This window comes from Anabrus simplex, chromosome 10, assembly GCF_040414725.1.
Source record: "Anabrus simplex isolate iqAnaSimp1 chromosome 10, ASM4041472v1, whole genome shotgun sequence".
In the NCBI taxonomy this organism is placed as follows: Eukaryota; Metazoa; Arthropoda; class Insecta; order Orthoptera; family Tettigoniidae; genus Anabrus; species Anabrus simplex.
In genome coordinates, this window is record NC_090274.1 from 70,356,664 (window position 1) to 70,373,895 (window position 17,232).

A 17,232-nucleotide genomic window follows, 5' to 3' on the forward strand; every position below is an offset into this window, starting at 1 on the left:
CGAGAAATGAGACTCCATTTCATCCCATCACATCTGCACTCTAGAGATGAATATCATTTTTTTTTTTTTTTTTTTTTTTTTTTTTTTTTTTTTTTTTTTTTGTCGAAGTGCCCACAGTCTTTCCAGCATGTTTCTCACAGACTGCAATTATAAATTCCATGCTGCTCAATAATGCAAAGTGTCCCTGCCTGGAGAAGTCCCCTTACATTTCATACCATGTTGTTTTGCAGTTAAAGTTGGCCTGCAATCGTTTGATCAGTAGCAGATTTGCCGTGCGAAGCATGATCGTTCACTACTGCACATCTGGTTGCTCATGTCAGACCAGCCAGCCCGAACCCAGACTGGCGCCGATTGTTGACTGTTGCTCTGATTGTCTGACACAACAGTATCATTTCCTTGACACCTCACGATGTGCTCACAGGAAGATAATCAGGTGATTTGACCTTGCCTTCCTGATCCTATGCTGTTGGTCCGTTGAAGAATCATCCACCTTGTTAGGCAAAGTAGTGAGCATGTGTCCCTCCTATCTGATTCCTCTGCCGAATCGACTGTTGAGGACTTCCCCATTACCCTGGCTAGGGTCCTCCATGTTCATGCCCCCTGGAGAAAGTCCTAAGAGCAGGGTTGCCAGTTCCACTGAATCGAAGTTGTCTTCTCCGCCATCACTGATGGTGAGGCCTTATCCGTATTCTTGAGCAGGAGTTTTGTGGATTAAAGTGCCATTTCCTTCCTAAAGGAACCACAGTCATTCCTGGAGAAACTCTTCCACTCAAGACCATTGGTCTCCCCAGGGAGCTGGAATTGTCCCCATCACCTGACACACTGTGTGGAGTTGCTGGCTGTATGGTCCACTCCATTACCGTAGGACTGTAAATAGGCAACTGCACTGCGTAGTCTTCACCAGCCGACGACCAACTCGTGTCCCTTAGCTGACACCTCGACACAGAGCTCAACAACGTATATGAGCCCGCGAACATCAGCAATGGACCATGGAACAGTGGAGGTTTGTGGTATGGTCCGATGAAAGAGGTACATGCAGTTCATATCCTTTGAGAGTGTACCCTCACGATGGGGATATGTGCTTAACCTTTTTACCTGAAATACGAGGAAATAAGGAAGAATAATTGTGGCAATTTTTGTTGTTGAAAAGTTACTAACATTTAATCTTTTGATTGACTTGGTTTCTATTATTTAAAAATCTCAAGATGGCAGCAAGATATTTTGTTTTTCCACAATTACTTTAGATGCCAACGCCTATGTATTAACAAGGAATGTCCCGTACTTTTGAAAAAGAAATCTATAAACCCTACATCATAGCCTGTAGAAGAGTTCCTCCTCCTTTCTGGGAGTTACTTACCGTTGCTCAGCACTCCTTAAAGAGTTAATGGCAATATAACCAATGACTATGACCAGATTGTCAGTGCATGCACAGATGTGAAAAAGAGATCAATACTCACAGGATTAGAAGCTGTACAGATGACAGCAGGAAAGAAGAAAGAAATTGCAGCACTGAATGATACAGGATTGAGTGACAACACTGCTCTGCTTTCTTTTAGATCAACCCACCAAAATTGGAGCTTGTTCTAGAAAAAGCATTCATCCTTCCAACATTCTCTATAAATTTTTGGATGTAGAAGGCAGCAGTAGCTAAATTCTTGCCACTAATACAAACTCCAAAACAAGGCTCCAGGATAACAAATAAGAGGGGAAAATACAGACATCACATTTTTTATTGTATACAGTAAATTCATTCTACAATACTATCATGTTCACTTGTATGAACTATATCATTTATCTCCTTAGAGAAAGAATGGCATTAAGGGAACAGGTATGCAAATAAGTTGCAGCCTATTCAGCAATGTTTACAAGATTACAGTCTGTTTAACATCCTCTCATTGTCAAGTATCATAATACACTGAGTGGCCAAAAGTCATGGGAAGGTGTGTCCCGTTACAAAATGTGCTGTGTGTGACCCCTGAGCATTGCAGCATAGCTGAGCAGTCTGTCACAGAAACCAGTGTCGTGAAGATGGCAACACATTGAGAGTTAACCGACTTTGAACTGGGGATGATCGTTGGCGCATGGCGTATGGGTCATAGCATTGCGGAGGTTACACGCAAATTCAGGTTTCAGAGGTCAACAGTCTCGAGGGTGGATTTTCAATATCGCAGAGAGAATGTTACCACCCACGTAAACCGCCGCTCGGGAAGACCACAGGTGTTTAATGAACGGACATCATGACGCCTCAGCAGAACCCTACTGGGCGCTTGACGGTCTACTGTGAGTCAGATCACCACCCAGTTGAATGTTGCGAGTCAGGAACCCATTTCTACAAGGACTGTAAATAGGCAACTGCACTGCGTAGTCTTCACCAGCCGACGACCAACTCGTGTCCCTTTGCTGACACCTCGACACAGAGCTCAACGACGTATATGAGCCCGCGAACGTCAGCAATGGACCATGGAACAGTGGAGGTTTGTGGTATGGTCCGATGAATCCCGGTTCCAGTTGTATCAAGCTGATGGGCGCGTGAGAGTGTGGCGTATGCCTCGTGAAGCAATGGATCCTGCGTGTCAACAAGGTTGTTTCCAGGCGGGAGGTGGCTCAGTTCTGGTCTGAGCGGCGTTCTCATGGACATAACAAGGCCCCATTGTTTGGCTGCAGGGAGTACTAACAGGGGCACATTATGACCATCTGCATCCCTTTCTGGCCCTGAGAGAACCCTGATGGAGATGCCTTGTTTCAACAGGATAATGTGCCATGTCACCATTCTGTGGTAGCACGTAAGTGGTTGAAGGAGCACTCCAGTGAAGAAACGACCATGGATTGGCCCTCCAGATCCCCTGATCTTAATCCAATCGAGCATTTATGGGATGCTGTTAATTCTGCTGTACGTGCCACGAATCCTGCACCAACCAATTGTGGGTAGAACTGCAAGATGTGTGGGTCCAGATCCCTCCAAAACAATTCCAACATCTTTTAGAGTCGATGCCTCACTGTATTGCTGCCACTTTGAGGGCCCACGGAGGAGCAACTTGTTATTAACATCACATTCAGTGTCTTCCCACAACTTTTGGCCAATCAGTGTATGTTCTGAGTTGAAGCCAAGACAAGTACAATAAAACATGACAAACCACATGTCTTGTTCAAAGAAGTCCACATTGTTGAATGTCCACCTTGTTCACTCTATCATGGGACCACCACAAATAATACTAACCTCCACTACACACATTTTCCCATATATGGCAGAAACCACCCTTGTCAGAGGATCTACCTTACAAGGGCTGCACCAGGCCACAAATAGCCACACAAAATTATTATTATTGTTATCACTATTATTATTATTATTATTATTATTGGAGGAGAGCTTCGAAGAACACAGTTTATAAGGAAATTGAACCAGTATTGAGCACAATTAGAAGGAAGCGCATCTCATTTTTTGGACATCTTTTTAGAACACTGGAAACTAGAATTAGTAGAAAAATTATTGAATAGCAGTACCAGGATTAAATGGATCATAGACATTAAGAATGATATTAATGACCTATAAATAACACTAAATGATCTCGATTCCCAATGACTCACATGTGAGACTACACACGAATATTAAAAAAAGGGCAAGTGTTCTCAACTGAAGAAAGGATGTCGGCATCTGAGAAGGTACAGAAATAATTGAAGCATAGAAAAGGTAAATTTTCTTTGTATAATTGTCTGGAGTGGTTCTATTTTGGCCATAAAATATTACAATTACAATTATTATTATTATTATTATTATTATTATTATTATTATTATTATTATTATTATTATTATTATTATTATTATTATTATTATTGGACAACTTTAATGTGAAGACATATAACACGACTAAAGTTTGATTAAGATCTAATATTTCATCAACAATGGAACTTTGAAAAGTTTGTAAGCGTAACTAAGGAAAGTTGTAAATATCTTACACAGCAAAAATACCCTGATGAATCTGATATTAGGGTTGAACGCAGTTTCAATCTTGGTGGAAGAAGTCAGATGCTTAAAAAGAATGAAAATCCTTTGCTAGCAATAAGTACACTATTTTACAAAACAGAATGAAAGAGAAATAAATGAAATAAACAGAAATTTTTCCAAGTGAGGTAATATTTGCCCAGGTATTTCCAGGAGTGTTACAATTCTTGTAAATATTGAAGAACAGGCTACTTTCAACTCTGTATGAACATGTAATTTCTGAATGTAAAAGATGAGAGGCGTTCAATATATAATGAAACACATTTTATTTCCCAGACAATTTCATTAATTTCCAATAGGTGGCAGTGCTACAACTAAACTTCAAAATGGCATCTGTAACAGAGCAGTTATTGAGTTTCTTTTGACGGAAAACCAGGGCATCACAGATATTCATAAGCGCTTGCGAAATGCCTACGGAGACCTGGTACTGGACGTAAGCACGGCAAGTCATTGGGCGAGGCGCGTTTCACCATCACAACAAGGTCGAGCAAACCTGTCCGATCTGGAGTGTTCTTCCTCATCCACCCGACAGCCTTGATCTCGCGCCTTCTGACTTCTATCTGTTCGGCCCAAAGAAGGATGCACTCCACGGGAAGCACTACGTGGACGATGGGGGAAGTTATCGATGTAGCACGACGTTGGCTCCGACATCGACTAGACACATTACGGCGCACAAGGCCATAGCAGTGAATGGAGATTATGTTGAAAAAAAGAGTAATGTAGCAAAAAGGATTGGGATATAACTTGGTGTATTTGAATTCTCAATAAAACCAACCTGCTTTTAGAAAAAAAGTGTTGCATTATATACTGAACTCCCTTCATAGTATCTCTGATATCTTTTGTCTCAGGACCTCAGCCAAGTTTGTGTAATATAGCCTCTTAAAACATTTCTAGCATAACAATACATTTCACCAAATTAGTTACAAGACACAAACAGAAAGAAAGACTTCATGTATATTTTCTGTGCTATACTATTACTGGTAATACACAAGCTAGGAACATATTTCTACAGTTCTAAGACTAGGGCTGGCTGCACATCTCCAACCAAACATCATACACACTAATCTCCAATTTCCAGCATAATTAAGTAACAACCTCATAACCTACGCTGGGACACACACACAAAGCTAAATAGGGGCTATTCAACTACTACATTCACCTCTGTACGAGCAAGAGATTCTATATACAAAAATCTGGCTTTGTGATTTATTTAAATTTTAAAACTTCAAGCCTTGTTTCTGTGGCAATATTTTAAAGCAAAATAAAAATCATGTTTATTACTTTGAACAGAAAAAAAAGTTACTTCTTCTAGGTAGTTACAAGATGTTTATAGAAAAAGTTCCATTAGTATTTAAGCACCATTTGTTTCATAAATGCACCAATCAAATTTGTAAGATCCAAAAGCAGGATTACTTGCAGAAAGCCTGCCTGGTGGCCACGATTGTTAAAGCATCAAGTCTTTATGGTCTGACACCGTACTTAACTGGCTAAAGTCTCATTCGGAAAACATTTTCACCATCAGAACACCAGGTAGAAGAAGTGGTGGTATGCACTTTCTAATCACTAGATTGCATGCCGAAAACTTGGGTTCGAATTCCAAGCCTCTCAACAACAGTGTTTGATGGTGATTCGTCCATCGGATGGAGATGTTAAGTCTTGAGCACCCCCCCCCCCCCCCCCACACACACACACACACAGATCACCCATGGGTGTCAATTAGAGTGACCTGCAGCAGGACTCTGCAAAGGCTACACAACATCTCATCATGATGTTTCAAATATATTTACAAGTTACAGATATTTTCTGAGCTGGCCCTGCGGGTAGAGGTTGCACGCCTGCCTCTTACCCGGAGGCCCCGGTTTGATTCCAACCAGGTCAGGGGTGTTTTTTGATTATGCTTGTTGTTTAAAGGGGCCTGACATACAGGTCATCAGCCTTTAGGGATTTTTACCTGGATCTGAGTACTGGTTCGTTGTCCACTCAGTCTACATGATTGCAATTGAGGAGCCGTCTGACGGTCAGATAGCGGTCCTGGCCTAGAAAGCCAAGAATAACGGACAAGAGGATTCATCACGCTGACCACACGACAACTTGTAACTTGTGGGCCTTTAGGGCTATTCTGCCATGGAGGGTATAGGGATTTTCTATCAAAAATTCTTCACGTTACAACTTTCAAAATGATGCTGAATGATCGAAATATGTATCGGTATATATTTTATTTTCTTACACATACCAAAATTTACTTCTTCATTTTCCATTCTAAGAGTACAAATTTTAATTAAATTATAAGGTTGTCCAAAATATAAAGTTCACAGATTTTGACTTATTTACATCAGGTAGAGTCCACAACATCAAATCTGATCACTTTTCAATTTCCAACAGTTATTCTCTCTGAGTATAGTGGATGGAAAGTGTCTCTCTCTGCCAATCTCAGAAAAGGATCACTAGCCGATATGTTCACGTCTCGAGATTAGAAATATGAAGTGAAATCTGATGAGTATAAACTGGTAATCAAAGGACTAGTTAATAAGCGAGACATAAAATTATTAAGTACAACTTCCTTCCACTTTTAAACCTTCAGTTTTTTGGTGATGGCAATTTTTGCAATCAAGTAAGAAATACTTGACCATTTCTGAAGTTAAACAGTGAAAGAAACAACCTGCAAATATTAAAAGCATTTGGATAATCAATATTATCAAGAATTCTGGATTCTAGTTTCTTTCAAGGAGTCCCTGGCTTGTCAAAATGGAAGTAGGGCTCCTATTCCATAGGTAAGAGAGGCCACCGAGTTGTAAACAGAGGATTGCGAAGATACATAGTTATTTCAGAGGCTTGCAGGCGGAATGCTGAAAGGCATTAACAGTCTATAATGAAGATGTAAGCCAATCAATGTAAGGATTATAGGACAATTAGTTTTGTATGTCATATCACTAAGGCTGTAACCAGAATAGTGCTAAGAGGAATAGAAAATAAAATAAAGGAGAATATAGGAGAAGATCAGTTTCGATTCAGGAAAGGAAGAGGGACCAGAGATACAATTGGGTGTCTGTGGATGATGGCAGAAAGATTTTTTGAAGTAAATAGAGAAATATGTGTTTGTTTTGCCGACTGGGAAAAAGCATTTGACAGAACTGACTGGTGTATGCTGATTATGATTCTGAATGACACTGGTATAGATTGGAAAGATAGAAGGTTGATAAAGTAATTTTATATGGGCCAGAAAGTGGCAGTTCAAGTAGAAAACCATCAAACTGAAGAAATAAGTATTGGAAGAGGTGTGAGAGGGTTGTTGTATGTCACCAACACTTTTCAATATATATGCTGAAAAGCTAATCACTAAGGCCTTGGAAAAATCAAAAGGACTTGTAGTGGGAGGAGAAAGAATAAAAACTATCAAATACACTGATGACATGTCTGTGCTAGCAGAAACAGAAGAAGAGCTCGAGGTAATGATGGAGAATATTGTAAACGTGGGTAAAGAATTTGAAATGAAACTGAACACTGGCAAGACCAAAGTGATGAAAATAGGAAAAGGAGACGACAATTAATATATCAATAGATGGAATAGTATTAGAACAGGTTCAATCATTCCAGTATTTGATAACTTCTAGCAGAAGTGTACAGAGGAAGCGAGATGGAGACTATCCATGGGAAAGAGGGCTTTTGGAAGAATGAAAGGTTTGCTGACTGTTGGAAGCATACCCATTAAACTTAGGAAGAGGTTTGCTATTTGTTTTGTGTGGAGTGTGGTGTCTTATGGTTCTGAAACATGCAACAGTCAGACAGAAAGAACAAAAATATTTAGAATGTTTTGAAATGTGGTTATGGAGTTGAATGGAGAAAATGAAATGAACCGATAGAGAAGTGAGGAGGTGGTGAGCAGGATAGGAGAGGAGAGGTACTTCATGATGATGATACATCTTGGATTGGTCACATATTACGTAGAAATTGTTTACTACAGAGAATCGTGGAGAGAAAAGTTGAACCGAGCTCGATAGCTGCAGTCGCTTAAGTGCGGCCAGTATCCAGTAATCGGGAGATAGTGGGTTCGAGCCCCACTGTCGGCAGCCCTGAAGATGGTTTTCCTTGGTTTCCCATTTTCACACCAGGCAAATGCCGGGGTTGTACCTTAATCAAGGCCAGGGCCGCTTCTTTCCAATTCCTAGGCCTTTCCTATCCCATTGTCGCCATAAGACATATCTGTATTGGTGCGACGTAAAGCAAATAGAAAAAAAAAATTGATGTGGCCCAAATTGACAAAGCTCCCAATAAAATCAGAGTGAGCAACCTTAAAGTTGAGAGCACTATAGCATTATTTAAAACATTAGCAATGTCTTTGTCTGCTTCTATCCAAGAAATTTTCTTTAACTAGCCAGCATGTGTGTGCAGAGGGTGAAGAGCATCCAATTATTATTGTCATTAAATAATTTTAAAGCTCCCACATGAAAGTAATTTTACCAAGTGTGCCGAGGTCAAAGACTGTCACAGTTTTTAGATGACTGATGACCGACAAGGTGGGGAAACACATTTATAAACAGGATTTTCTTGTTCATGTTGCAGAATATTGCATTTTACTTTGTGGTGTATATTTCACAGTTCAACTCATTCTGCTAAAACAATTACTAAAAACGTTTAAAATGACCAGTATAAAATTGATATTATATCTACACTATTCATGGCAAGGTGCCACTTCTGCTATACAAATTCTAATACTGAGTTCAGTCCTTTAAAACAGAATTATAAACAAGATAAACAATAAAATTAATGCAGCACTGCTAAAGATAAACTATAATTTAAAAAAAAAAACTAATATATACTTTACATTCTACTTGTAAAAATTGGAAAGAAACATTATCATGGCCTTGACTCTAAATATTTCAACAACTTATAAACAAGTGGTGACACTGCACTATATAAAGGTTAAAATATTATCGAAAGAAAACAAAAGATTTGCTAATTTCTGATCCTAATTGGTAGTATTTCCTCCTAAAAGCAAAGAATGATCATTCTGAAACAAGGCACCTTACTGGAACAGCCCGTCTTTAGCTCAAGAGTGTGCATGGTAAAGAAAACCTATGTCAATTACAGCTGAAAGTATGTAGACCAGCACTTGAAACATCAAAGAATCTGTACTTGATCTTTTCTCATTTATTCCTGAAGTCTTTTATCATCAAAAATATAGTTTAAAAAATAAATTAAGTTTCAACAAGTAAATAATTCTAACATCACAAAGAAAATAATACTTGACTACACAACAGCAGCATCTGCATCTTTGCATTCTTCCTCGATGGTCATGTACATCCCTTCCTCCTCGTAGGCACTGTCGTGTTTAGCCAGGATACGTAACAGTGGGCGGAGCTTCAACCACCACTGTTCCACGGGAATGCGGTGACTAAACAATAAAAATACAGGTAAGAAATCAAGTAGGCCTAATGCACAGGGTCTATCCGTGATGATGTTACAAACTTTCAGGGATGATGGAGGACGCCAAATGGATCAGTTTGAGATAAGGAAGCATGGTCCGGAAATGTTCGAGTCAAAAGTTATTAATAATCCAAGTTGTTCTTCCTTCCCACCTAAAAGCAGCAGTGTACAGTACTACCCACGTTCCTAGAACACATCCTCCTTGCCCTTCGTCAACGGATGTGGTTCCAACATGATGGGCAGCTCCACATCACTTTGGTCTGAGGATTCCTGAACACTTGGATCAAAGTGGATAGGAAGAGGTGGTCCATTTTTATGGCCCGCTCGTTCACCTGATCTCACCCCACTTGATTTCTTCTTGTGGGGTCATGGGAAATGCCTTGTGTACGAGACACCTGTCGAGACTGAAGAGGATCTGCGACGCTGTTCGAACGACACCGGCGATATTCGAACGGGTGAGACAGAACTTAATGCAACGATGCCATGCCTGCATTGACTCAGGGGGACGCCATTTCAAATTTTTGTTGTAAATGGAGCAGCTTGTGAAACTTGTGCAGGTAAACGGTCTTAAATGAGTAGAATTTTGCTTAACTTTTGACTCTTGTCGTTTCCAGAATACGGTTCCTTATCTCAAATTGATCCTTTTGCTGTCTTCTGAAAGTTTGTAATACCATCACAGATACACCCTGTATAATAAGTCAGGAACAAGGATGAGAACACAATGACAGATGTAGTCAGCTTTGTTCCTTTCAAAGACTTACGACAGGTTAGTTTGGGAAGAGGGAGGCATAGAAAGAAAACACAAGGAAAAGTACAATCACCACATCTTCAAATAGAGTTGGCTCCCTTCTCATTAATACAGTTGTCTTATGAGCATGTTTCTGCTTCCATTACTTGCTTCCTTTCCATTACAGATCAGAGTGGGGAGCAACAAAGATGATGATGATGATGCTTGTTGTTTAAAGGGGCCTAACATCGAGGTCATCGGCCCCTAATGGTACAAAATGAAATAACAAAAAGTTAAAATTCATCCACTGAACAAAATAAAATAAAAATGTCATGAAGAATGAATAGATGGACATGAACCCTACAAAAAACAAAAACAAACAAAAACAGTGGATCAGACTCAATAAAAGATCATAAATAATAGTATTACTGACCAAGGGACCACTTATAAAGCACAATGATGCTTGATGTCTACCAGGGTGCAAAATCCACGACTAAGGCCCCACAGAATGGTACATGTCGCGAGTAAAGTAGAACCATGGTATTTGTCATGTTGGGGTACTAATCAAAAGTAGCGAAGACTCACGGTGTTCCACACAAGATGGTACTACTCACCAGTATTGTACTTCGTACAGGTAATGTAGACCTAGGGTGTTTCTCACACAATGGCGCCACTCATAGCCAACGCAAACTGATGAGTTTCCTCACCTAGGTGTACTAGTCACGGGTGCCGGTCCCACGGATCCCGTGGTGTTCCTCACGTAGTGGGTACTAATCACAGGCAACGCAGACACACAGTGTCACTCATATAGTGGTACAACTCACAGGTAACGCCCAGATCCGCGGTGTTGCTCACATTGGTATGACCCACGGGTACTGGAAAACCCCAGGCCAGGCTCTATGCTGCTACTAATCACAAACCTATTTCGTACCTAATATAGTGGTACTACTCGCAAGTACAGGCAACCCATGGTGTTCCCCGCATGATGGTACGAATCAAAAGTAGTTTCATGGTTCTAATTCAATCATCCCTTGGTTGTCCCTTTTAGTCGCCTCTCACGACAGGCAGGGGATACCGTGGGTGGATTATTCGTCTGCATCCCCCACCCACAAGGAGTTGTGTGTTTGGTCCGCGAGAGGTATTTTATTTCCCTCAAGTCCGCCGAAAAGCCGGTTAGGACCCCCCCTATCCGCCACGTGGGAGTATCACCTCTCCCCCTGCTACGCCAGCGTAGTAGGTTTCTGGCAACAAAGATGAGACAAGGACAATTTCTAAATCTTCAAACTCTCTTGGTCTTTCAGATACATGAGCGCTCTACTCATCGATCCCAGGGGCGAAAACAATCCAACATTCTCAAAAATGTTGGGAAGCCCTGAAGACCACCTTGTTCATGGGTAAGCACTGGTTATACCAGCAGGACTCAGCACCTGCCCACAAGGTAGAGTCCACAGAACGCTGATTTGAGAGAAATGTGCCCGAGTTTATTGGTCCTCAGGAAGCCCCGACTATCGCTTGCGGGACCTTTTAAAGGAGAAGGCCTGCTCTAAACCACATCACAGTATCGAGTCCTTAAAGGCAGATTCGGCGTTAGCAGCAACCTCAATACCCCAAGAAGTAAGTTTCAAAAGGTGTGTCAAGGCAAAGGGTGGACATACCGAGTGATCTGTATTCTCTGTGTTGTCTCTAGTGAATAAAATTACATACAGTATACACATGTCATTTCCATATACACTAGCTGCCTCTGTTCGAGGGACAGAACTTATGGCAAGATTGGATACATTTGTTACGAAGGAAGCCACACTTTGCAGTGTAGACTCAGTTAAACGTAACTTAAAAGCCCTTCAGTCTAACACAAGTTCAGTATAAATATCACACTATAACATACCTGTAAAAAAAACACATTATTAAACAGGGAATAAAAATATACAAATGGACATGATATTGTATAGGCTTTTGGGCTTGTACCGTGTCAAGAAAATAAGGTGAAAATCTTAAAGTTTCACAGAAAACTATGCTCTGCGTCCTCAGAAATTTCTCGACTGTCCACGAGAAAGGCTTCTTCTGAGGACGCAGAGCACAGTTTTCTGCGAAACGTTAAGAATTTCACCTTGTTTTCTTGACATGGCACAAGCCCAAAAGCCTATACAATATCGTGTCTAAGTACGGGCCGTGAAAGCATTAACGGCAACAAAAATATACAATATAAAGCAAAGAATGACATATTTTGTTCTTAAAAGAACAACAGATTCTATCAAGTCACAATCAATATTTGGAAATATTAATGTTTATTTCTATCCAGACACCTAGGTTTTCCAAATGCCTCGCATTGCACACTGGAGTGGAGATAAAGCAGGACTTCATTAACACATTGCGGCCAAGACAGAGTCTACTCGTGTTTCGATGGCCGAACGTTGCTGACAGGTCCCCGAAATAACTTATGTTCCCAAGACTTGTATATACGGTGACATCTGTTGGAGCTTCTAAAACCAGCTAGCAGTCTTGGTTTAGAGAGGTTTTGTTTATTCCCTACTACCTTTACTTTTCATTCTTCTTCTGTTTTTTTTTTTTTTTTTTTACCGATCTCGATAGCTGCAGTCGCTTAATTGCGGCCAGTATCCAGTATTCGGGAGATAGTAGGTTCGAATCCCACTATCGGCAGCCCTGAAAATGGTTTTCCGTGGTTTCCCATTTTCACACCAGGCAAATGCTGGGGCTGTACCTTAATTAAGGCCACGGCCGCTTCCTTCCCACCCCTAGCCATTTCCTGTCCTATCGTCGCCGTAAGACCTATCTGTGTCGGTGCGACGTAAAGCAACTAGCAAAAAAAAAAAAAAATCTTCTGTTTTATGCTTCAATTTCTTAGTTTTCCAACCTCATGTTTACACTGTTCAAAGAGCCATGTGGTGGGTAAGACGGCACTTCCCGGACTGACCGCATATTTAGATCAGGATGAAATATTTAACGAACTGTATGTGGATATTTATTCGGAATGCCCAAGTAACGTTGAAGAACTTGAGTTCGATATTGAAAGCTCTTCTGATGAGAGTAGTGATGAAGATATGAAGCCTTCAAAACGATGTGAAATCTGTGTAAGCTGCCATATGCCTCTTTACCAAGGTCATTTCTACACAAATTACCACATCAGAAAACAAGAGTAGGACTTCTTCAGAAGGCTTCCAGTAAATGTTATCACAATTAGTACAAGGTTAGCGAAGCCAGGCTCATTTGATTCTACAAGTCCGCTTTTGCATTAAGATGTTCATTAAAACGTCAAAAATTTCATTATTGGTCCGTATTGAAATGAGATTTACAGTCAAAGATAAGGGTAGGGTTTTCCACCTGCTCAATACTATAGAAAATGTGAAATAATTAAAATGTCACATTTTTATTGTCATTTTTGGTACCAGTTTCTGCAATTTTATTTGCCATCATCAGCCTAGGAGGAAGTAACCAGGACATTTAACTAGTTACATTAGAATATTTACAATATATGTTTGTACGAACACTTTTAAAATAAGTTTGTTATTTACAATTATGTTATAAAACATTTGGATAGTTGAAAAACACTCCCTTGTTGTTTTAAGGGGCCTAACATTGAAGGTCATCGGCCCAGTTGAGAAACAATAATAATGTTATTTGCTTTACGTCCCACTAACTACTTTTACAGTCTTCGGAGACGCCGAGGTGCCGGAATTTAGTCCCGCAGGAGTTCTTTTACGTGCCAGTAAATCTACCGACATGAGGCTATCGTATTTGAGCACCTTCAAATACCACCGGACTGAGCCAGGATCGAACCTGCCAAGTTGGGGTTAGAAGGCTGGCCACTCAGTCTTGTACATGTATTTCTCCTGGCATTGTTAAACGTTTGTAACTATGCATAAAATTAATTACAGCACCAAGTTTCAAATAAAATTTCCTTTGTTTTTATTTTATCTTAGTAGCTGTTAAAAATATACAACTGGCCTTGAAGCGATATATAAAACCTTTAAAACATTCTATTATGAGAGATCTTTACAAGAATACACTACCAGCTAATTTTGTTCTAGAGTATTGTTATACAATGTAAATAGGTAGAAGACCATTTCATTGACCAATTTTTGTAAAAAAAAAAAAAAACAGTTCCTCATGGATTACGATCAATGAACTATCTATATTGCTTGGATTGTTAAATTGTTAGATTAAAAGATTTAATGGCATATATCTTGCATGGATTCATTGAAACAGCTTGACTTAGTAGTGTGTCAATAGTTTTAGTCCTATATTTCAGTATTATATTCAATAATGTGAGGTAAACTTGAGGTGTAAGTTGACAGACGAGATTTCGTGAAAATACACTATTTTCAGGTGGATAATCGTGAATCTGGAAAGATCTCGAATCAAACGAACCCAAAAGAAAAATTTGAACTTCGTGTTAGTGTGACGAAAACAGGGATCAAGGAAAGTGCTAGGCAAATAGAAGATGGAAACTCACCTCAAGAGCATTCATGGGCGAGGAGTTAAAGAGGAACTGCTGAGCAGAATGTCGGGCAACAAGCCGCGAACATCAGCGGGGAATCAGGGCGTGTCAGATAGAAGGTGGGGAGGTCGCAGTAACAGGAGAACACAAGTCGGGGGGACGTGGATTCCGGTAGGGGTAGTAAGCCAGCGTGCCACATACTGTTTTATATATTGATTGATCTCTTGGAATTTTAAGATTGTTAATAACTGAAATAAGTATATCGTATAAGATAGTAGGCTTTTTGGATAGATCATTAAAATTAAAATTGGTACAATAGAATGAAACATTGATCCGTTAGGTCTAAAAGAAGACATTTATTCATTATTTCGACGATGTCTATATAATTGTTGATGCCGTCGAAGCAGTGTTTGTAATCGTGTGTATGCTGTCCTTTTGCTGAGAATCTTTTGTTATTTGATAGCATTAACGTGTTCATTATATCTGATTCTGAAGGATCTCCCTGTTTGCCCAATGTATACGCTGGAACAGTCGTTGCAGTAAAATCTGTAAATGCCTGACTTATCGAAAGGGTTGGAAACGTTGACCAAAACATAGTAATATCTTCACAATTATGAGAGTTGGCTAAAATTCTCTAGTTCTTTGTTTTATAAAACAATTGTTAGTTGACTTATTGTATTAAAATTTGAGTGTGTTTTGGACATCAGTGTTATTAGAATCAATGTATATCCCAATTTTAGCACTGTCATTTTAAATTGTTAAACTGTCCATTGTGTTTACAAATGCCTATGTTGATTATTTTCACCATGTTGGTCCGTATTGACTTATATTCAAATCTTTATAGAACATTTTATTCTTTTTAAATGTAAATAAGGATGTAAAATTAACATATAGTGATTAATTTAATACATTTTATTATTTATGATTTGAAAATTCTAGTTTAAAGTCTGTAACAAATGACATAGTAAGCAAGTAAAAGGTGAAACAAAGATAAATATTGTAACAATTTCAAGATTTATATATAATTGTTCTATTTGTACCAATGCACCAAGTCCAAAGATTAATTAATGTTTGACACCGCTGAAGAAGAGAGTAGTTGGCTCTCGAAACATGTACGGTAATTAAATATAATAAAATATGTAAAGTATTGACAAGGCGGGAAAGTGTTCTATAAAGATTTGAATGCCTATGTTCACGTATTTTCCACTTAGTTTTTAGAATCATAATTAAGTACAAATTAGTTATAAGCAAATTAACAATGACAGGTCTTAATCTTGAGATAAGTTGCAAAGGCTGAGGGTGCTCGAAACCGAGCGAAACATGTCCCTTTTAATGTAGTGTTGTAGTAATATGAATTTCTAACAACACAAAATCAAATGTATTGAATAGGTGAAATAGAGAAATAAAAATTTGTATGCAAATTATAGCAAATTTCAATACGGTCTAAAAATGAGAATAGTTACATGTAAAGTTTTTCATGTCTAAATATTTCTTTCCTTTGATATTGTCCAACATTTGATATCTTTTCCTTCCTCTTCCTTGTTTGCCTTTTCTTTCAGTAAACAGTCCCTCCTCAAACAATGTCCGATCCTGTTAATTTTTCTCCTAATGATTTGCAACATACTTCATTCTTCTCCAACTCTTCATAATACCTCCTCATTCCTTACCCGGTCTTTCCATTTCACTTGTCCTAGTCTCCTCCATATCCACATCTCTAGTGCCTCCAATCTTCTCTCATCTTTCTTTTGCAATATCCAAGTCTCTGCACCATACAGTGCTATGCTCCAAATATAACACTTAGCAAGTCTTCTCCTCAAATCTTTGTTTAGTGGCCCACAAAGTAATTTCGATTTGCTCTTAAAGCCTTCTTTTGCCATGACAATTGTTTTCTTAATTTTTGTGGTGCTATACATATCATCTCAGATCATACTTAATAAATACTTGAAGTTACTGACTTGCTCTATTTCTTCTCCCCCTATCCTAATACAACAGCTTCTATGTCTTCCTCCAATTATCATACTTTTGGTCTTCATCTTATTAATTCTCATTCCATATTCTTGTAGTTTCATGTTGAGTACATCTAACATTTGTATCATTTCACATTCGCTTTCTTCCATCACAACCATGTCATCTGCAAATCTTATATACTCTACTCTTCTACCTCCAACACGAACTCCACTTTTTCCATTAAAACTTTCGTTCATTATTTCTTCAAGATAGATGTTGAACAGTGTCAGTGATAAAGAGCAGCCCTGTCTTACACCTCTTCCTAATTCAGTTTCTTCACTCATCTCATCTCATCTCATCTCCTATTCTCAATCTTGCTCTCTGGCTTAAATACAAATTCTTTATTAGCTTTTCTATCCCTACAATCAACTCCATGTTTCTTTAGGATTGTCATCAATTTGTCCCATCTGACAGAGTCAAAAACCTTCTCAAGATCGATAAATACAGCATAAACCTTCCTGTTTTTCTAAATAGGTTATTCGAGACACTAGAAATTAGGAGAAAACATGTTGTGCCAAACTTCTCTAGAAGCCTGGTCAGGCAACGTACAAATATAAAGAGGCAGTTTTGGGAGTTGAAGCCGAGTTGTTAGCGAGACTTGTTAATGAAAGTCGCTAG

The 17,232-nt window shown here is 39.1% G+C and overlaps 1 protein-coding gene across 3 annotated transcripts in view; it reads right to left on the reverse strand.

Moving 5' to 3' along the window:
- Positions 1 to 1,712: 1,712 nt before the first annotated feature.
- Positions 1,713 to 17,232, reverse strand: part of Pfk (ATP-dependent 6-phosphofructokinase) — a 194,668-nt gene continuing 179,148 nt past the window's right edge. For all 3 annotated transcript variants that reach the window (XM_067154686.2, XM_068229476.1, XM_068229477.1), the window contains exon 17: positions 1,713 to 9,392. In XM_067154686.2, the coding sequence (XP_067010787.2) occupies positions 9,248 to 9,392 (145 nt within the window). In that variant the 3' untranslated portion in view covers positions 1,713 to 9,247. The remainder of the gene's footprint in view (positions 9,393 to 17,232) is intronic.